The sequence below is a fragment of the Anser cygnoides genome, chromosome 6, assembly GCF_040182565.1.
Source record: "Anser cygnoides isolate HZ-2024a breed goose chromosome 6, Taihu_goose_T2T_genome, whole genome shotgun sequence".
Classification (NCBI taxonomy): Eukaryota; Metazoa; Chordata; class Aves; order Anseriformes; family Anatidae; genus Anser; species Anser cygnoides.
The window spans coordinates 25,239,955-25,261,677 of NC_089878.1; the positions used below are offsets into that span (position 1 = coordinate 25,239,955).

General features: G+C 52.0%; 1 protein-coding gene across 4 annotated transcripts in view; it reads right to left on the reverse strand.

The window, feature by feature from the left end:
- Positions 1 to 37: 37 nt before the first annotated feature.
- SLC4A3 (solute carrier family 4 member 3) overlaps positions 38 to 21,723 on the reverse strand; it is a 34,803-nt gene continuing 13,117 nt past the window's right edge. For 3 of the 4 annotated variants that reach the window (XM_048072169.2, XM_048072172.2, XM_048072170.2), the window contains 17 exons: positions 16,817 to 16,968; positions 15,977 to 16,157; positions 14,875 to 15,010; positions 14,509 to 14,683; positions 14,052 to 14,148; positions 12,070 to 12,254; positions 9,738 to 9,951; positions 9,207 to 9,428; positions 8,637 to 8,785; positions 7,414 to 7,608; positions 7,066 to 7,272; positions 6,237 to 6,326; positions 4,480 to 4,646; positions 3,822 to 4,075; positions 3,339 to 3,508; positions 2,713 to 2,886; positions 38 to 1,940 (listed from right to left, as the gene is read on the reverse strand). In XM_048072169.2, the coding sequence (XP_047928126.2) occupies positions 1,863 to 1,940; positions 2,713 to 2,886; positions 3,339 to 3,508; positions 3,822 to 4,075; positions 4,480 to 4,646; positions 6,237 to 6,326; positions 7,066 to 7,272; positions 7,414 to 7,608; positions 8,637 to 8,785; positions 9,207 to 9,428; positions 9,738 to 9,951; positions 12,070 to 12,254; positions 14,052 to 14,148; positions 14,509 to 14,683; positions 14,875 to 15,010; positions 15,977 to 16,157; positions 16,817 to 16,968 (2,846 nt within the window). In that variant the 3' untranslated portion in view covers positions 38 to 1,862. The remainder of the gene's footprint in view (positions 1,941 to 2,712; positions 2,887 to 3,338; positions 3,509 to 3,821; positions 4,076 to 4,479; positions 4,647 to 6,236; positions 6,327 to 7,065; positions 7,273 to 7,413; positions 7,609 to 8,636; positions 8,786 to 9,206; positions 9,429 to 9,737; positions 9,952 to 12,069; positions 12,255 to 14,051; positions 14,149 to 14,508; positions 14,684 to 14,874; positions 15,011 to 15,976; positions 16,158 to 16,816; positions 16,969 to 21,723) is intronic. The other variant, XM_066999060.1, reaches the window with a different exon arrangement.

Here is a 21,723-nt window from a genome sequence, read left to right on the forward strand (position 1 = left end):
CGCTGCCCAGTTCATTTGGGAACAGAGCCAGACGTGGTTCCTGTGAAGAGTTTATTGGTGTAGCTGTTTCCACTACAGTCAGAGGAGTCACAACACGCAGCGACAACAGGCCTCCTACACTACACAGGGAGGACAGGACACACACGGCCACAGACACACGGAGACGCTCGTCTCTCCGCCCCGGGCCCTGTGGTGGGTCGGGCTGCGGGGCAGGAGCCTGCTGCTGGAGGGGTTTCCCTCTCTGGCAGGTATTTCTGCAGCCTCCTGGGGAGATGTGGGACCCTCCCGGCAGCGACACACCCACCTTCTCCTGCAGGAGCCATGCTGATAAACAGGAACCAGGGCAGTGGCTTATCCCAAATTTGATGGCCAGTCCATGTTGGAGGGAGAGGCTGGGCTGCCCATCTCCTTGGGCACTACCCTCAGAGCTGCCCACGTGCCAGAGCTGCTAGCTGCAGCCAAGGTGGCCGCTATGTCTGCCTTGGCCCCAGGCAGCAAGGGCACTGTCAGTGGTGTCCAAGGCAGCTCTGAATGGAGGCTGCTGGTCCAGGAGACCCCAGGAGACTTCCCTGCCAGGAGGGAAGGTGGTCAGAGCTGCCCGGAGGTGACCAGGGGGGCGAGTGCTGGGCGTACTGAATGCTGCTCCTTCCCGGTCAGCGGGGACCCCTGGAGATGACAAGTCACCCCAGTATGTGAGCAGAAATGGGGCCATGGGGTTCAGTGACTTCACTGCAGGGCTGCAGGGAGCCAGCCCTTGCGGATCACTGCGCAGGGAAAAACAGGGGAACCACAGCACTGTTTTATGCTCCAGCACTAAATCTCTTGTATAGCTTCTTAAATGTGGTTTGTGCTCAAGGACAGAGAGCTGGGGATCAGGAACTGGGACATAACCCTGTGAGGAATTTTTACTCAGACCCCTGTAACCCTTTTAAATGTGCAGAATGGCACAGGACTCCTTAGTCCCTGCAACAGGGCACACACCCAAGGCAGCCTGAGGGGTACCTGCTCATCTCCTCCCAGTGCTGTTTTCCTTTTGGGAAGAGTGTTGGGAAAGTTAGGAGGAAATGATCAGCCTCCCGCATGCCAAACAAGAGTGGAAACAAGTCCTGTGGGAGGGTGACTGGGCAGATGAAGGCCTAGAGGACAGGGCCTGCAGAGCACCCCTCATCTGCAAGACGTCAGGGCCCAGAAAGTGCCTGTCCCACTGGTGCGGGGGGAGCTGTGCTGGCCGGAGAAGAGCACTGGTCCCTCCTCACCTGTGTACTGGGGCACACACTGAGGGGGTGGTGGCAGAGCCTCCCAGGGAACCCCAGGCTCAGGAGGGTGCGTGGGATGGCAGTTTGGCTGTGAAGGCAGAGGGAGCAGGAGGAAGGCATCTGCCCCGCTGAGCATGGAGGCTGCTCTCGTTGCCCAGCCTGCGAGGAGCCCGCTGGCCATCCACCGGCCTGTCCCTGTGACTGCTCGATGGTGCGTGGTGCTGTGACACCCAAGCTTCGTGGTAGTGGAGTGGGACACAGTGGTACCAGCTGGCATGGCTCCCCTTCACCGCCTGCGGACTGAACACAGGCTGCCTCCAGCAGGGACAGGGCAGCCCCCTGACCCACGGGCACTCTGGAACCACACCGCTTCAGGATGTGAGAGGCATCTCTCGGCCCACCAGGTCCGAAAAGAGAGAGACTCACAGCTTCTGCTGAGCGAGTGATGGGGCAGCAGGAGCCAGGGCCGCCTCCTGCGGGGCTATGGAACAGCCATTCGTTGGTCCAGGCAAGACTGCATGGCTCACGGCAAGTCTCCAGTTAGTCCTCGGGAGCGACAAGCAGGCGTGAGCAGCTGTCCCGCGAGTGGGGACGGCAGGCCCCAGCTCACACAGGCATGTGCAGCTCGTTGTACTCATCCCGGCCGTCCTCGTCAAAGTTTGGTTCCGCATCCTCTGAGTCCAGCTGGGGAGAGACAGAGACAGGGCTTTGAGGGCCACAGCAGCCCCCAGCACGGGGCACACCTGGTGCTGAGGGAACAGCGTGCAGCGAGCCAGGCAGTTCTCCTCTCTGGGAAGAGCAAACCTCTCGCTTCTTTCCCTCCCAAAAGGCCTGTCTTTTCTAACCTTCATGCCCACCCATGCTTCCCCAGCCCAATGCTATAAGCATTTTATTCTGACAGTGCCTGATCACTGGGGCTTTGGTCCAGCACAGAAGCTCCTGCCTCCTGCCCTGCCAGCAACACTCAGGCACACAGCATTTTGGGGTGCTGCTCCAGGCCGCTCACCAACAGGAACTCTGAAGTTTGGCAGCACCCAAGGAGCTGCCAGCACTGTGCCCAAAACTGCTGGCACTGTGGTTAAGTGCTCCTCTGCCAAGCAGCTGCAGGTTCTGATGTGTTTCTGGGCTGTCCTGCTGTTGCCTCAGTGGGGAAATAGGGTGTCTCCTTGAGGAAGTAGCCACAAATGAGGAGGAGGTTGGAAAGGAAAGCCCTTACTCCAAGTCTCTGTGTGGCAGGACCCTCTGTTTCCTTACCTTAGGCTGCCCATGTTCTATTCCCAGGGCTACAAGCTCTGAGGAAGCCACCAGCCCACCTAGCTGCCGTTGAGCAAAGACCACCAGACAACAGCAGGGAAAGGCAAAGCTTTGCTGGCCAAGGATCTCCAAGCTAGCCATGGATCTCCTCAACCTCACAACAGTGTTGCAAGCAAGAGTGCAGGGACAGTTATCTGCTTACGGCTTTGAGCTCCCTGTCATGGAAGAAGCGGGGCAGCACGAAGCGTCGCAACGGCACTGTCATGATCAGGACGAAGGGGAAGGCCAGGGACGCCACTGTCGATTTCACCACCCAAAGCAGCACAATGCAGGCCAGTTGGATGCAGGTGAAGAGATTCATTCTCCAGGTCTTTACCTAGGGAGGTAAATCCAGTCTGAGAACACATTATCCTCCCGCACAGGTTAACAAAGGCCCAGCTGGCCAAACATAACCCTTTTGCATAGCCCAGTACAGTAATGCAACGCTGTGCTGTGCATTCTACCTGTTTGTACACTACAGCAAGGCTGCAGTACATCAGCATCCATGCAGCCTAGCAGCATATCTGTCAGTGTAGTGCCTCTACAGCCATTCAAGCAACGCATTACCCCTGTGAACACTGTCTGTCCAATATCCTGGCAACACACTTCTGTGTGCAGCCTGTCAGCATGCTATCCTAGCATTGTATCACCTCCATGTGCATCCTGCACTACCTCTGGACACAACTTTGCAGCACACCACCCCTCGGGGGTCACCAGACTAAGCATCACTAGCATCCTCTCTCACCTGCCTCTTCTTTCTCTGCTCTCCTGCGGCCTGCCTTCGCTCACCTTAACAACGTAGATGTGGTCAGGGTGGTGCTTGGATGGCATGAAGATCAGGAGCAGTCGCTCGTAGAGCTGGATGCCGGTGAGGGACGTAACCCCCATGTAGAGGAAGATGCCGAAGAGCACAGCCAGCGGGATCTGCCGCAGCATGTTCCCCATCACAATGGACAGGCCTGCAGAGACAGAGCTCAGGGCATGGCTCATCTCAGGCCAGCCCCTCCACACCCAGCCCTCTCCCGCCTCCTCTCTATCTGTCCTGGGGTGCAAGGGTTCAGAGGGGTCTGGCTGGAGGGGTTGTGAAGAAGGACTGATCGTGGGGGGTTACCCAAGGCTTCCAGAGGGGAGCTGGTGTGAGGGTAGGCAGGGGCAGTCCTGCAGCAAGTGGGCAAAGTGCAAGCTGGTCTGTGGGGCAGGGACACAGCCAGGGTGAGATCTGAGTGGCCAGCCCTGACCCCCCCTCACTTCTTCCCCCAAGCAGAGGCTCACCGACGAGGGCAGCAATAAGCACTCCTGTCACACGCTGCTCCTTCACCTCCTCAATCTTGGGCTTCTCCCCTGGTGCAATGGCCTTGCTCATGACCGTCAGGGCGTTGACGTGGGTGACGGAGCGCACCGTTGCTGCGGTCAGCCAGGGCAGCCCAAAGAGGGCACAGAGCCCCCCCATAGTGCCAATGAGCAACAGGTCCAGGTGGAAGCCAGAGCCTTTCAGCAGCTTCCTCTCCTTTTTGCTCACAATCAGCCTGGGAGGAAAGAGAGTTTGTGTCAGCCAGGCACAACTTACATACGTCACAGGAAGTGTCCAGTGCCCATGGACAGCATCGCAGCTGGGGACAACGATCATTCCCTGAACAGGGCACACGTGGGGACAACAAGGAGATGGCCAGGAGATGGCAGATGCCAACCTCAGATTAGAGGTTTTGTCCTGTGCTTGTCCGAGGCAGGTCTCCACCACACTGTGTCCCAGGAGGAGAGCCACGAGACAGTGGAAGAACCCAAGAAGGTGTGGTCTGAAATGGCCAGGGTCCTGCCCTTGCTATCCCACCGGGATGTGAGGTACACCCCCACACCAACGGGGCCAGCACCCATCCCAGCCCTGCCTGCCTGGAGGTGAGCGATGGTTGGTGTTGGCAGGGGAGGTACTCACGTAGTGATCTGTGTCTCCATGAAGATAAGGATGAAGACCAGGAGGGCAGGGATGGCAGAGGCAAACATCATCCACAACGGAAAGGTCCCACTGCTGCCCATGGGGTGAATGAACCAGCCACGCTTGTGAGGAGATGTGACTGACAGGCCAGACGGGACATTCAGCTTCTGGTGGTGTAGGCGCAAAACCGAGCAGTTATTCATCAATACACACATGCCCACAGCCTCACACTGGTCTAGCCTTGATCCTCCGAGCCTCCCTGGTCTGAAGCTTCAAATTATAAGACAGCAACCCTGACCCAAGCTGGACTTTCTCATGGATAATCCCCTTCAGTGTAAAATATCCCATGTCCCCTGTTTCTAACAAGGGCCTCATTTCCTCTTTCAGCTACAGGAATTCACTTGGTTTTTGTCCAAAAGATCAACATCTTCCCTCAAGAACCTCGCCCCTATGTCAGGGCTTGCAGACCATGTTTAAAATGCTCCTTGACCTCTGCTTGGAGCAACCAAGTGCCCTGAACTGGTCACTCTTCTCTGAGGTGGTTTTCCAGACACTAAGCCTTTTCTGAGACATTTTTCAATATTGTTTTTGCACTGTGGACCCCAGAACTAGACACATTCTCTGGAAATGTCCTCACTCTTATCATGTTCAGTGGGAATATCATGTTTGCGCTCTCATCAGAGACCACACAGACTCCTATTTGTACATGGCCCCAACCCTGCGTTCACTAGCATTTGAAGTCTTGGCTCTGCCCTGCTTTACAGCAGTTCTTGCTATCTGTCAGCATGAACACTGCAGTGAGAGTTTATGATTTGCATTTATGTTAATCAGCATAAGTATGAATAATATTTCTGGAATGCTTGTACTTGAGCTAAGCTGTGCAACTAAGTACTGTTTTCTCAGAAAGCCATGTACATATGCTGAGTTGATAGTGAAATGATAATGCTTCTGATATTAATTGTAGAAGTGTAGAACGGTATGAAAAGGATGTAACAAAGTGTATGATTTTACTAACATCCGATAAAACCAGATTTTACATTGAGATTTAAATGAAAAAGAATGCATTTGGAATCCATTAAGCCTTGGGCTGTCTTGATAGAGAGCTTGCATGCTGAACAGGAATTACCTTTCACCCTCTCCCTAGCATTAGTTGACAGAAATACCAAAACAAAAGGATAAAACTATGCATCTATTAAAAAGGGGGAAAAAAAGGAAACCAGAGAGATGGGTATGTTTGATAATATTTAAGCTTGTGCATAAACTAGGAAAGAGATCCCTGTGTTTGAGATAAAATGATCAAAACACTTAGTAGCCTATAGCCAAGGAGAGCATACATATGAAGTACTAAAAACTTGACGGAGTACACCACTGAAAACACTCTATATGCCACCCCTTTTAGTGTGAATAAATTGTTTATGTCTTGTTGAATGAAAATAAGTTTTTAGAGTTACAAACATGGGATTAACTGCACTGGTTCCCTCTGATCTTCTAAAACCTCCCCTACTAACCACAGGAATATCGGAGGGGTATCAGGGGCACTCCGGTCCCTGTAGCTCTGGTCTCTGTCTCAGCAAGACCCTTGGAGCTTCCTTTCAGCGTGGGAGTAAGGGCAAGGGGAGCGTCTCTGTTTGCTTTGCGCTGTTATGACTAACAAGGCAGGAAATATAAATCCCCAGTTGCACAAGAGCATGCTACGGTGTGGCATGGATCGCTGGCTGTGCTGGAGGAGGGGCTCCGAGGGCAGCGCTGGCACCTACCTGCGTGTACGTGTCTGTGATGGTGTAATCCACCAGCACCATGACCAGGATTGAGATGGGGATCCCAAAGTCTCCGATGATCCGCCGAGCCTGCAGAACAAACACTCTCAGTGGCAAAGAGCACAGGCCGGCTCCTTACACCCACCTTGCTAGGGGGAACTCAGGGCAAAGCCAAGGGCCTGATGGGGCCAAGCACCACTGTAAACCTGAGCACTGCTAACGAGCAGGATAAGGAGCCCAGCCCTGGCCCATTGGGCTGTGCATCCCACTGCCCATATAACACCCAGTCATCCAGCCATTCCGAAGTGATTCACTCAGCTAATTGCTCCAAGTGGCCTATTTTGATGGTGCTCCAGGTATTACACAGATGCCTTGTGTGTACAGATGTGAAAAGGGAAAAAATTGTAAGTTTCCTCCTACATTCTAGTTTAACAGACTTGTATCCAGCCAAAGGAGCTTTCCCTAGGCCCACGGGACTTTTCAGAAAAGCTCACTGGAGCAGGACAGTGCAGATACCATCAACAGCCAGCTCTCACCCACAGCCTAGGTCATGCTACCATCCCTTCTGCATGGTATTTAAAGGACTGTTGGTGTTTCTTTGTCGGACGGCCCCTAACAGCACCAGCATCACATGGAGTAAAGCAACACTCCAGGGTGCAGTTGTGATCATACAGGGCTGGATAAGACACAAAGGGGACAGAGTACTGTGGTCATGTTCATTCAAACTTTCAACAAGCAATCACTCTGAAGAACAAAAGGCTGCAGCAAGAAGCATTATTTGTTTGGCACGTCCCTTATCCCTAACGTCTGGGTCCCACAAACCTCTCACCTTTCCTCCTAAGAAACGGCTGTTCTTGAACTTGCGCATGAAGAAGGCAATGAAGAAGGTGCCCAGCATGAGGATGAGGGAGAGGAGAGCAGTGTTGGGCTGCATCCTGATTCCCAGTGACATCGCATCCGCAGAAAGCATGCTGGCATTCAGGCTGCTCTGCACATTTGGTGGGTAAAACTTCAGCAGAGGATGTTCTGCAAACACCTGGGCAGGTGAGAGAAGCAGCAGGCACTGTCACAACAAGAAGGGGCAGGGGACACTGTCGCTGTTGGGGACGGGCATGTAGAAGGTGCCCAAATGGGGGCCCGAGAGACATGGCAGCCCATCTCCCCGGGGAAAGTTCACCTTGTACAGTTTGTAGAAGGTCTCGTAGATGAAGATGAGGGAGATGAGGAAAGCAAAGATTTCCTGGGTGAAGGGCGAGATGTAGCGCACCAAGAAGCTTCCCTCAGCTGCCACGATAATGAAGATGAAGACGATGAGCCACAAACCAATCCAGACTCTGCCTGTCAGATACTCAATGCCTTGTGTCTGGCAGAACTGAAATGGAAAGGGCAACGAGTTACTCACACCTCCTCAGGCTGCCTCCCTCATCTCCTCCCCATTAAGATCACAGACTCTCCTGGAAAAAGGCATCCTCATCTCCACAGGCAACCAACACAGAGATGGCAAATTCAAGGCTGGAATCACAGGTAAAGCTGCAGACCTTTCATTAACACCAGCCAGGTCACCCCAAGCAGGTGTACAGAGGTACACCTTTGTACACCATGACTGGGCAAAGCAAAACCAGTCAATGGAAAGTGAGGTTACAGAACAGAAGAGAAATCCCCACCACACAATGGCATCACCAGCTCCAAACTCTTGACACCCCAAGATGAAAACCTAGCTGTAGGAAAAAACATGCTTTATACACCCAGACATGTCAGCAGCCAGAAAAAAAGAAGGATTAAACCCACTGTTTGGAGGTAAGGTGACACAAGCATGCTTTAACAGTGAAGAGATCAAGCTACTTGAGAAAAAAACACATGTCCATCCTGTCTGGCCAAGGTATCACTGCATGCACCCTTGGGCTCATCCTCAGAGGCAGGAGTAACGTGCATGGGACTTCCAAAATGGGTGACACACTGAATGTTTTTGGGTTCCTATACAAGGAAATCTGGGTACGGATAACAGTTGTGAAACTGTCTTCAGAGGAAGCCTCAAGAACAAGGAAGTACTGTGGAGCAGTATTTTAGGAAGCAGCTACAAGTGCCCACTGGGCTGCAGCACAGGGCTGGGGGACAAAGCCTCCCTTGCAGTCAGCAGGTAAAGGAGTGCTGTCACCATTGTCACACCTCAACAGGGTCAGCCCACGGGATACAGCAACAGGAGACAGAAATCCCAGCAGTGTGACCTGGAAAGGGTCAGCATAGATAAGGCCAGCCCCAGCTGAACTGAGGACAGCCTGGTAGGAAGCAGGGTGTCCACAGTAACACAGTCCCTTGGGAGAGCTGAGAAATGCTGGCTGCCCTCTGCAGCGCATGGGCAGAGCGAACGGGTGCCAAGCATGGGCACTGCTTCACAAGTACCTTGTAAAAAGCTTCTTCAAACACCAGCAGAGGCCCTGAGAAGCCAATGACCAGGAGTGGCTGGGCTCCAAGCAGGGAGAAGAGGATCCCTAAAACCGAGGTGGAGATTATCAGCTCGGAGACCCCCATGAGACCCTCAGTTTTCTCTCCTAGGAAAGAGAACAGCATGTAAGTGTTACAGACAGACACAGGCGCTGTGTCCATAGACAGGTAGTCTGTAGACTCCACGCAGGGGAGGCAGGTCCCTGTCCCACCAGTCAGAGGTCCCCTGCGCTGGGCAGGGAATGCAGACGGAGACCAGGGAGCCTTGGGTGATGGCTCCCAGTGCCTGCCTCCAGCCCTGGGCTCCTCTGGCTGGAACAGCACAGCCTGCCTGGAGAGCGCTCAGAGAGGGGCAGTGAGCCGAGGCTGGAGAGGCCGAGCAGCAGCAAGGGGACAAGGCAGCGGCCACAGCGCAGCACCGCTGCGCTCCCTCAGCAAGCGGCACCGAAGCCCACCCCAGCACAGCATCACACAGACACAGCCAGTGTTCCAGCGTGCAAAGAGCAGACCAGAAAGCAGGCCCATTACCTAGGAGTCCCCCGAAGGTGATGGCAGGAGAGAGAGCAGCAAAGTAGATGAAGAGAACGGCCGCGAGACACTGGCTGTGCAAGGCGTCTCTGATGTCACTGAGGTATTTGGGGTACCTGCGCTTTATGTCCCGAACCAGACCTCCAAAAAATATTCCAGTCCGCTTCAAAGGGTCGTCCTCAGCTTCCTCCTCCTCTTCCTCAGCTTTCACTTCACACAGCTCTGGAGGTGCATGGAGGGCAGGGCTTGAGCGAGGGAATTCAGGGCCACCCTTGGGCTGCCCCATGGAGACCTTTCTCCTGCAGTGCTAACCTGGTGGGCCCCCCAGGACTGCACATCCCACCGCCTCCAGCTGCCCCAGCCACTATCCTGCCTCCCCTTGGCCCCCCTCTCTGCTGCCCCCCACCAATGCTGCCCACTGCTGGAGCCAGGCCCCGCTCACCCCTCTGCCAGGCTCTGTGAGGGGAGGGCCCACTGGGGCACGGAGGGCACTAGGCACAAACTCTTTTGCCCAAATTTGAGTGGAGAGACCTTTGGCTTCCTGGACATCCCCCTCTTTCATGGACTTCTGCTCCCTCTCCTTCCTCTTCCTTAGCAGCAACTTCTGGAAGGTGGCAATGGATTTGAGCAAGTCTTTCCCCTCCACCTCTGACGGGGGGATGACAATGCTGCAGTCCAAGAACTCATTGATTGCGTTGAGGAGGTCTTGACGGTCATCTGCCATGTATGCAGCCTCATGGAAGTGCTGAGGGGGCAGAGAAAAGAAGAAAGGGAGAAGGCTTAGACCAAGACTGCACTCAGCTATCTACAGACTGGAATCACAATGCTTGCTGTGACCCTTCAGTAACATCCCAGTCCCTCCACCCACTATTGTTTCACTACTGCCACTCTGTGACCCACACTCCTGAATACGTTCTCCCACCGCTTCTTCACCTAATGCCACTTCCCTATATATCCTCCCTTCCCTATAAAACTGTCTGAGTGACCTCCTTGCTTTTCCCCCCCCAGGCCCCACTGCTCTAGCCCATCTCTGGTAGCTATGTGTTCCACCGGACCACAGGGCTCCCCTCCTGTGACCTCTCCATCAAACAACATCAGACCTGCACTTCCCAGCTATCCTGGTGCCTCTTTCCCTAGCTTAGCTGCTTTACTTTGCCAGCCTGTGACAGTGTTTACTCCAGACCACTTGCTGTATTGGGCCAAATCCTCCTCCTTACAAGCTCTGCGTGCCATCTCTTAGTCCTGCAGGGCTCCAGTGCAGAGCCCAGCTCAATAATATTTCAGAAGCCCCACACCACAGAGATGAAAGACTTCAGGTGTCCCCTGTCCCTGCAGCTCAAAATTAGGACTACGCAACAGATAGAGGTCCTTTTAGTCTGAACCTGGATTGGTTTTGAGGGACAAGCTGGTGGAGTCCTAACATACTGCAGATAAAGTATGAACCAAGAAGCAGAGTGTGAGACATGTAAGCGAGGAGCAAGCATAAGAGACTCTTGGGAGACTTTGACATAAAGATACAAAATATGGGAGAGGAAGGCAAAATGGGAGTCTACAGCATGAGGGAAGCTGTGCAGGTGAAACCAGGCAGAAAAAAATGGAGATGCTCCTGACAGCAAGGACGAGATGACGAGGAAGGTCTCTGAGGAGACCATGAGGGGACAGCACTACTACAGGTAGTAGGGGAGCTGGCTGGCAACTGGGCAGAAGTGCTGCATTGCCTCCTGAATATCGCTGCAGTGAAAGGGCTAGAAGGAGATGGACAAGTGAGCAGCCTGTCTGTAAAGCAGGTAGGCGACAGCTAAGGTCTCTGCAGTACACAGACTCCCTGGAGCCACAGCTTCCAGCTGTAAATGATACCGTTCTCTCTTCACGGCGCCAGCCGCGAAGTAACCTTGCTACGGCCAGCCTCAGCTGCAGCAGCTGACTCCCCTGCTCCAGCAACAGAGCAGCAGGGCTCAGATGAGGAGATCAGCCTACAAACACGGCATTGAAGCTGGAATATGGCAGCTCACCTCTTCTGGGTCTAAGCATGGTCTCAGCTGACTCCTGGGGAAGGATTTTTCAGCTAGGGGCCCTTGTTGCCCACAACCCACCTGCTCTGAGTGGACCTTTCAGTCCCCCTTCCAGGGAGAGGTCTGCACTGATGCCAGGAAAGGCAGTTTGTTATTTGCTTAAAGTTGCATGGCACCAGCCAGAAAGACCCTGTGAACCTCTGATTCTCCTGTCTTGGATGTATGCAGCAGATGCTCAGATTATCTTTTCTTTGTCTTTAATTCCTTACCAGGATAATAAATTTCAGTTTCCTGCCATCTAGCCAGATGGGGAACTTCCAGCCGTGTCTGTGCCTGGCAGAAAAACCTTTCCGCCTCCTCATCTCTCCTGCATTGATGTGCTCCTCTGCATGGACGCCGCAGCCATGGGACTTAGAAAGCTTTGGCAAAACTCTTGATGAACAGTTCCCAGGCACTGCTAGGCCTTCTTTTCAGTGTCGCCTGGGCCAGATGTCATGGTCACATACACCACTCAGCCTCCCCTCCTCTGTTTGTGAAATGTAAACTGAACACAACTCTTCTAACCTTGGGCAGCCCTTTGCTCCTGCTTTTATGTATACCCCCCTTTCTTCACCTCCCAGCCTAGCACGCTCTGTCCCAGCCAAACATCTACCCTACTCTTCCCTCTGTACTGGAGCATCCTACCTTGGTTTAGCCAGGCTGCTCTTAAAAATGCTAGCTGCTCAGGCCTGTCTTTCCCACCTGGGCCTTTGCACAGCATCTCAGCAGCACTCCTGTCCCAGGACTGACTTCTGAGGAACCACTGAAGCTCCCTTGCATTGTGTCAGCGTTGCCGCTGGTCAGCTCCTCACCTTGTCAGACATGAGGGTGGAGATCGACCGGCCAATTTCATGGTAATCCATGTTGGCCTGGCTCGGTCCCAGCAGCACAAAGATGAATCTGACAGGGATTGGGACCTCCAAGACAGATTCCAGGAAGACGGCCTCATTTAGTCGGACAAAGGCCATAGTTGGCTGCTCCAGGAACTGCACACAACCTACCGGGAGGCAATGTTTTGAGCATAGTTAATCATTGGGGTGAGCTGTACTGGGCTGCCTTCAACACTGGAAACAGCAATGTAGGAGGTTCCCACGAGCCCTGCAGTCCCGTACTTGTTTCCAGACCACTGAAAAGACACCAAGCTTCATGCTGAGGACTGCTCAAAGTCCCTTGTTCACTGATTGTTCCCCAGCAATGCTACTTACTCTTTTTAGCTCTCCCAGTTAGCACATTCTCAATCTCTTACACATGGGCTCTACTTACATTATAAGGGGCTGATTTTAAATCAGAAGGTTGTTTTCCACTAAGCCGCTGCCTTATGGAAGGAAACCTCTTACATGTTGGCAGTTAGTTTTATCACACAAACTTCTAATTTCATCAAAGAATGAAATCAGGTTTGCTTGACATGACCTATTTCCCATAAACCTCACTGCTTGGCAATAATTACATTCTTATCCTTTAGCTCTTTATTAATTGAATCCCATATTAGCTCTGCCATTATTTTGGCCGAGAGGGACGTCAGGTTAAACAACCTATAGGTACTGGATCACTGTACTTTGTTTCTTGAGCACTGACACCGTTAGCTTTATTCTGTTTTTCTCATGTGTTCCCTGCATTCCTAAACCTTTTTCGGATGAAAAATGAGCCAGTTCTCTAAAGACTCATAGGTACAAATTACAGTTTGTTTGACGATGTCCGCATCTCATGAATGTGTTTGGCAGCCTTCTCAGTACCTAACAGATTGGGAAGCAGTCCCGCATCCTCCAGCATACCAGCCGCTTCCTTCTGATACTGAACACAAATGTTTATTGAGTACTTTTATTTCTCTGGCGTTATTACTGATCTTTCTGCCATCTGTGTCCAGCAAAGAGCTGTGTTCTGTGTTAGACTTGCAAATCTGGGCCATCTCAACAGCCGTGAGAATCCCAAGATACAGAAATGACCTGTGTGTAGTTATCTGAGTATTCAAAGTGCATTTATCAAATGGATCTGGTCTCATCATGGTTTAGCATCAGCTTGGTTAAGCAGCCAAATCTCTTTGCCCAAGTTTTCTATCCCCTAGACAGGCAATGACATTTACTTTGCTCGTAGCATAGTTCTGTTTGCTCAGATGTTAATGCCAGCAAAGTGCTGAAGAGGACTTCTCTTGTGGCCAGAAGGCACTAAACGCACTGATGCTCGAGGCTGCCTGCCCACAGCCCTCAATTGTATAGAGAAATATCTCTAGGCAGTGACATGGCAGATACCAGAGGCCTTGCCAGCTGCTGGGCCCTGCTCCCAAAAACTCCAAGCTCCTTGGCACATACAGCCAACAACCAAAACTAGCCAGGGGCAGGACCTAGGTGCTGGCAAGGTGTAATGGGTTAACCAGGCTGGGGGCAGCAATGGTCAGAGAACAACACAAGGCCCTACAGCAGTGCTGGCAATCAGTCCCTTGGGCACCGTTTATCCACTTCTGAGCTGCAAAATGGGATGTTTTGGTGAGGTGGCTAAACTTTCTCCTCTAAGCTGGGCACCAGTCCCCAACAGCAGTGTCTATCAACCTGTTCACATTCAGTACTTCTTAATTTTAGAAAAAAACTACCCAGTCACCCTTCACATTTACTACTGACAAACAAAATGTGCATTATCTCTACAGAAGAGAGTGTACAAGGCTCCCTTCTCACTTAAACTTTGGGAACATGTACTAGATGTCCAAATACACCTCAGGAGGGAGAACACCCACAGCTGGGCCCAGACCAGGATCTGAACTGGTCTCTTTCGGTGTCAGGGGAGTCCACTTGTTGCCTCTTACCCACGAGGACCACTGTGGCCTCTGCATCTTCAGGAATCTTCTCCATCAGCTTCAGGTATTTACGGTGCCCCTCAGAGTTATGGAGATGTAGGTTTTTCTGCCAGGGGAGAATACGAACAAGTAAGTACTGTGCCCTTGTGCCTTGGTTTCCCTACACTAGTAAGGCATCCTTGCAGTGAAAGGTCATCCTGCAAACACCAGGGCTGTTGCTGCCATCGCAAGCTCCAGCAGACATTCACATGCAGCGTGAGGCTATAATTAGGTCCCAAAATCATAACGCAGTGACCTGATTTCCAGCACTCCAGGTGATCTAGGGGAGCTCAGTCCTTGCAATGATGAGGCCTCCCGTGACGGAGCCCAGAAGTGGGCATCAAGAGTTGCTGTGTGCCATCACAGGCCAAAGGGTGACCTTAGGGTGTGTTTGGAAAAGAGTGGTAACCCCTCACATCGCTCTTACCTCTTTGCACTCGGTCTCGTGGGCCTTGGGGTCAGCCATCTCTATGCGCTCCTCCCCCATGAGGGGCACGCAGGTGTCCGTGGTGTGGTTGTGGTGGTGGTTCCCCACAATGGAGTTCATGCTGGAGCTGGAGTGGTTCCTTGGAAAGAAGCCCTCTTTCTCATCATTTGGATGGCTGGGGGATGGAGTGGCACAGCCTCATTTTCTTGCTCTAGATGGTCTCCCTGCCCTATCCCACCATCTGCCCCACCATGGCAGTGATCCAGCTGTCTGAGGTACAGCCAGATCCTTGCCAGCCTCCCTTGCTGCCTGGGGCTTGCAGATAAGCCTTGAGCCTCCTGCAGCCCTCGTCTGTGTCTCACCCACCTGTGCTTGAGCAGCAGGGCACGCAGCACTTTGGCTCGGTCCTCCGCTCTGATCTGGTCAGAGATGATCATGGTCTCCACCATGAGGTGAGCGATGCCAGGCAGTGTGGTCTGCTCCAGGTCGAGAAGGACGGCGCCTGCCAGCAGGAGGGGAAGAGCCCTGCTCCTAGTGTGCAGCACTCCCTGCTGCACACGTGCTCTGGGGACACAGCAATCCCACAACAGCCCCACCAGCACCAGGCCCTCCTCCCACTGGAGGCACCTCTCAGCCCTTCTTGCTTCCCCTCTGCAGCCAGCCTCAGTGCCCGCACACAGGGCAGGGGCCTCAGACCAGCCAACTGCTGGGAAGCCTTTCTCCAGCGCAATTTTGGTCTGTGCTCTTGAGAAACGTGTGTTTGTGGGGACACCAGGAGCCAGGCTTTGTTTGGGGTACAGATTTTAATGCTCTCAGCTGAAAAATGCCCCAAGCCCAAGTGTCCCATGTCCTCCATGTAAACCTTTGTCCCAAGAGAAACCACAAGCTTCTGTCTTGGCATGCTGAGAGCTTTCAGAAAAACTTGCCACCCCATCACCTGTGGGATGTGAGCACTTCTCACTAAAATAGCACAAACACCATGTCAATATACAAACAGCAAGACATCCCACTCAGTGAGATGTACGTGTGCAGCAGACTGCATGGGCTCTGACTCCAGACTCTCATCCCACGGGGATCTCTCTCTGCTCTCCAGGGAGAAAGTGTCTCCCTTCAGTGAATTACCCAGGCCCAGAAGGACTGGAAGCTCTGTAGCTCCCTCTCATCCACCCTGACAGGCCTTGCCTTCTCACACAAAAGATCTCCAGCCCAGACACAGCTGGGTGTCACAGCTGTCACGTGCCTGAGAGCAGCAAAGCAGAGCAAGGAACCAACATGGACATCCTCGGGCTACCCTGGAAAACGGGGTGCAGGACTGTCTGTCTCCCCACACCCTACAAGGAGCAGGGACAGAGACACTGCTGGCATGTCTTCAGTAAGTGGCCAAACAGCAACAGAAGCTGCCCAGCACAGCCTGTCCCTGAGCAATACACAAACCCTGGCTGGTGGCACAAAGCAGTTCCTGACTCACCATGGGCAATTGTCTTCCTGAGCTCCAGCAGGCTGCGGAAGGACAGTGAAGCCACATGGGGTTTCCCCCACCTTGCTGTATCCTCCTCCACATCCTCCTCAAACTTGATCCAGCGGGCTGTCTCCCTCCAGTGCATCTCCTGGTTCTTATCCACCACCAGCTCGTTCAGCTCCACAAAAACCTAGCAGGAATTACAGCAAGGATGTGAGACTTCCCCTGATGCAGAGAGTTCTATGAGCCGTATGTGGAAAGCCTCAGCTTTGTCCTCAGTGCGCTACTTGGTCTATAGTAATGCCTGGGTAAACCTGCCTTAGTTAACCAGAGGGCTGGTGAACAGAAACAGACAGGACAAATATCACTGGCAGCAGGGCAGGAGCTTCCATCAGCACATGGAGCAGCAGAAAGCTTCAATTTAGATGACACAGGCAGAGAAGAGAGAAAGAGGCAAACCTGGATCCCTCTCTACCGAAACAAACATCTTTTTCCTTTGCCTGCTTCTTGGCTAGAATAAGTTTCCCCCCAGGTTTCCTATATTAACTTTCTTACCAGAGGTGGTGAAATCACTGTGCTGCCGACTTCCAAACCAGCACTATCATTTCTCTGGCTTTTTTTACATGTCTTTCCTAAAGTTGAAGCTCTGTGATTTCAGAGAAATCTCAACTTCTGTTGAAAAAGTACTTGTTCAGCCCTCATGACAATGGATAAGAGCTTGAAATGTCACTCCCAAGGCCATGTAAAAAATTAATTATATTGAAACCACATTTATCACTTTATAAAATGCCTGTTTCTCATCCTGATTTATGGCTTCTGAACAAGTGTGGGAGGACAGCACATGGATACCTCATGAGGCTTTCTATCCAACTTCTTCTTCTTCTTCTTTTTCTTGACAGATGGGGTTGATGCTAATTTTTTGCTTGTCCTGGTGATCTGGCTCCGAGACGGTTTCTTCATCAGATGCCTCCTCACACCAGGGTTATCTTCAAAACGGTGGCCTGAACGCAAGGGAAAGGAGAAAAGACCACCGGTGTGTCTAGTGGAAACACACAGTTTGGCACAGAACCACATCCCAGCCCACCCTTCTCCCATTAGATTACACTAGCAAAGCCCTGGCAGCTGGAGCACTCACCATCACCCTCCAGACCTTTGAAGATCTTTCCTGTCTCACCTGCCTACTTCTAGCTGTTCCTGATGTCTAAGAGCTAATGCCTTCCGAAGGAGGTTTCCTCCCAGGCTGCGCGTATGCTGAAGCTTCACTGCAAAAGCTTATTCACGGTACCTGAACGAGTGCTGGGCGAACCCTCCCCATACTGCCCCAACAAAAAGCAGTCTGAAGCCTTGCCCGCACAGCTCTGCACCCCGACAGCACCGGCAGGCAGCTGCCTGGGGCTCACTTCTCCCCCTGGAGAAAGGCTTGGTGCTCAGCAAGCATAAAGGGAAGCTCAGCAAGCAGTGAAAGGGAAGGATATTTAGCTGCTGGTCTGGGAGACGCATGGAAATATCAATGGCCGTTTTATTTAATTGTGTGGTAAGACTGCAGTGTAACAGAGCAGACCTGGGACTGGCATGTAGGCTGTGCAACTAACTCCAGCTATCACCGTTTCTAGACGATCCATGGTGGTGCTGCAGTGCCCCTTGAAAGGTCTGCGTTACAGGGCTTGGCTGGCTGAATCACAGCCTCCTGAAGCCTCCAGAGAGGCTTCATTTACAGACCCACCACCAAAGTACAGCAGTGCTATTAGCTAGCCAGCGCTCACCAAGACCTGGCCAGCCCCATCTGCAATGCCAGAGAAACAGCACCTGGGCAAGAGAGAGCACATGTATCTTCCTCAGCACATACAGACCGTGAGCTCTCTGGGCATGAGAGGTAGTGAAAAGCATTGGGCTTGAAGGCCACGTGCTCTCCTTGACGTTGCAGGAAGATATCTGTGCATCTATGGCATGGAAAGAAACAGCCCAGCACCAGGCCAGGCCTAACGTGGCTTTGCTTCTTGGAAATCTGGGTTGCTAAATTAAATATAAAATGAATCAATAGTGAGCCTTAGGGGATTTTCACCCACTGGCTGCCCTGCTGATGCAAGTCCTGCTGTCAGCTGGACTCCTCCCTGCTCCACTTACTGCACTGCAATGTCAATAGGAGCCAATAACCGCCCGCTGATACAAACGTTTGTGGGAGCTGTGTGTGGGGGGCTTCCTCAGACTTTTGCATAGATTTTGCAGTTCCTGCATGCTCCGCAGCCACTTCCCCCAAATGAATGTCAAGTTCAAGTGGGAGCCTGAAGCCTGGGGTCCTTACTCAGGATACAATCTTGGACTGACATCCAAGGGTGATGTTCCTAGAGAATACCTCTTCCCTTCTTGCTTGAAGCCAAATTCCCCAGGGCAGCTTCGTCTCACCAAGTACAGCTCTTGCCATAGCTACCTCCACTAGCTCCCCATGAGCAGAGCACGAGACAGTGACAGTGTCTGAGGACAGTTTATGGAGCATGATTCCTACGGTGGCTCCACTACAACAGCCTGGTGTGTCACCCTCCCACACAGCTTCTCCCACAGTCTCTTTCAGAAGATCATCTTGCCACGCTGGCTTCCATCAGTCAGATTTCTCGGGCTGACCAAGTATCTTTTCCTCCAGATAAATCTGAAGATGACAAATGTTACTTTCCACTGGTTAAAGTCTTCCTCCAGAATCAGTCCTAGCCAGTCCAACTCAGCAGAATGCCTTCAACCCATGTGTTAGCTCCCACTTTCCTCCTTTCTTTACCCTCCATCCACAAGCAGAAAGACCAGAACGAGGCGTCAGAGTAGTTGTATCAGTACTAGAGAGCAACTTGCTAGCCCAGCATCACAGCAAGGGTGAACATTTCCTATTTGCCTCAATGGTAAGCTATAGCATCACCTCTAGGAAGAAGAGATTGAAACCCTATCTCTTGGAATATTTAAAGTTAGACTAAACAAAATGCTACTCAACATATAAAAAGTCACATATATCAACACATAAAAAGCCCTGTGCTGGCTTCTGGAAACAGCTGTTGCCCTTGCCACAGCTTTCCCAGTTGTAGCTGGAGTGGGACAGTAAGCTTGTGAGTAAATATGAATATACAGAGACACACAAACACCACCAGCCCCAAAGTATGTACATGCATGTGGGATGTGTATTACAACTATACGGCCAAGTGTGTGCAGACATGCAGCAGAGCATGTGTAAGCGGGAAGGTGAAGGCAGAGACAGGACATACCTGTGCAGACACACACACAAGTATGTGAGGATGAGACTGGGCCACGCCTGTTGCGTCTACAGAATACCTGTGTCACTGTGAAAAGGAAGGTAAGACACGAGAGGAGCTAAGAAGATGCAAGCTCTCTGTGCTTCAGTTACCAGCTAGCATCAGAGAAAGAACAAACCTGCAACCTGCCGCGCATCTCTGGAGGCTGTGACAAGAGGCGTACCAGCAGTCCTGAATGGGGGCCTGGGACTAAGAATGAGCTCTGTGGACCCAACACAGAGAGCAGGAGCAAGACAACTTTCCTGGCTGCTGTTTGCACACACACTCAGCCAAGACAGGATGTACTTTTTTACCTCACACAGACCAACCAAGGCAGAAATAGCAGACTGAAGACCTGTCACTTCTCCATCATTCAGATGTCAGCATGCACTGCATAGTGGAAAAACATGAATAAAGCAGATACTAGGGAAATGCAATACAGAATCCCTGGATGGCTTGGCACAGAACGCTAGTCTGTCCTGGATGGTGCTGAGTTCAAGATAACAGAGCCAGCTGGACCCCAGCTAATCCTTGTTACCACCCAGGTGTCCCTGCATAGCGTCCCCATGCTCCAGTCACTAAAAGGAGTATAAAGAGACCGGCTCAGGTCCAACAAGGACTCTGCTCTGCAGAATCTATTCCTCCTCGATTGAAGATGATCCTGGAAGAGCTACTGCCATGTAGCAAGTAGCTGAGCAGGCGGCACTAGCTGGACATGAGCTGCCTCTGTACAGACCTGACACTGTTGTCTCTGCCGTCTCTGTCTCTGCCGTATCTCTGCGGGATTAATTCACAGTGTGGATTTATTGTGCAGAAATAATTAAGAGTTGACTGGACAGTACATCCTATTTCAAGCACCTGCAGCATTAGCTGTAGCAATCAATGAATGTGTTAACTGCTAGCAAGCCAAATATCCCCCCTTCATAAGTGATGCATATCACACCTTCTAGAAGCAATCTGCCCCTTCCACCTTCCCAAGAGCCGCCATCGTTTCTTGGGTGAAACTGGGGCAATTTCTCACACTTTTAATGCATAGGTTGCTCGGCCTGGGACAGCTGACAGTGACAATTTGCTCCAGGTTTGTTTTGAACTTTGCTCCTATTAAATTGTCTGTGACTTTACAGTAACAAGTATCAGACCTAGCCAGAAGCAAATCCCCACTTGCTGGTCCCTGTACAAGCACACAGCCAGACGTTTCCTCCCCAGAGGCTGCATGGTTTATAAGGATGGACTAGCTGAAACAGAGAAAATGATGCTGGGACTGGGAGGAATGGCGAGTTAAATGTTTTGCCTAAGATCATACTGGCATGCTGTGGCAGAGCCAGAAACTGAACCAAGCCTCCTGAGTCTGTGTTGCACTCTGCCTCCTCACTCCTGCTTGCAAAGCCTGCAAGCGAGCTAGTTCTGGGGCCACGTCACCTTCCCTTGCGTGCTTGTACAATGCCTTGAAAAATCAGAACACTATCTAGACGAGGACATTTGGGCAGCTGCCACAGAGCTACGACTATGAATAGTGTCACTCCCAAGGTGACATGCAAAGCCATCTTTTAACTGTGAGTGACCACCGCCTGCTGAGAAAAGAAAGGAGAAGAAAGGTGGGAGGGAGGCTCCAGTTCCTGTGCAGTCCCTGGGATGGCTCAGAGAGCCAGTTTTTCACAAGGGCTGCACGGGTAAGGAAACAGATGCAGAGAATAGAAAGGTGCTCTTTGCTCTAGGGATTCCTGTTCTCTCCTTCCCTGCTTTTCTCGCTCTCACTTCCTTCCTCTTTTCCCCTTTCCAGGCACCCCAGCCAGCATGCCATTAGCTGATTTCACAAACAACACTCAAGCCTGCAGACACAGGGACTAGTTTATGTCCTCCTCAGTGCAGAGCTGAGAATCTGATACCTACTGCTTCTGTCGGATCTGTGGCCCAGCTCAAATTCCAACAAAGAGCAACAGCTCATTGTCACTCTGTGCCACAGATGGAAGGAAAATTTCTCTGTTCTTATACATGCCTTGGAGCAGCAGCTTTTCCTCTGGCCACGGCATAGGCTACATCCCGATAAGCACAAACTAAAGATGCAGCTGCCTCCAGAACTACTTGAGCAAGACACACACAGGGAAGCACCTCAACACTACGAAATGGATCTGTACGGACCTCAGACAGACACACAGACAGCTCCTCCAGCATCCCCAGGCACAGGGTTGCATGCAGCGGGGCAGACAATCCCTTCTCTAAACTAGGAGACAAACCTGACACAGAGGGGGCAGCAGACAGCAAACACAGGGTGAGGGATACTTAGATCGGGGCTCTGATCTACAGCTGCAACCAGGGGTCACTGCTCTGGTACTTACAGGTGGGCTCCCCGCCTGGGTAGCCCAGATGGTTTCTGATGGCCTCCCATAAATCATAGTCTTCAAAATTGAAGGCAAATTCATCAAAGTCTTCATAGCCGAGCGAGTTGCGAATGCAGGTACTCATTGCTACCTCAGGGCTGCTGCCCCC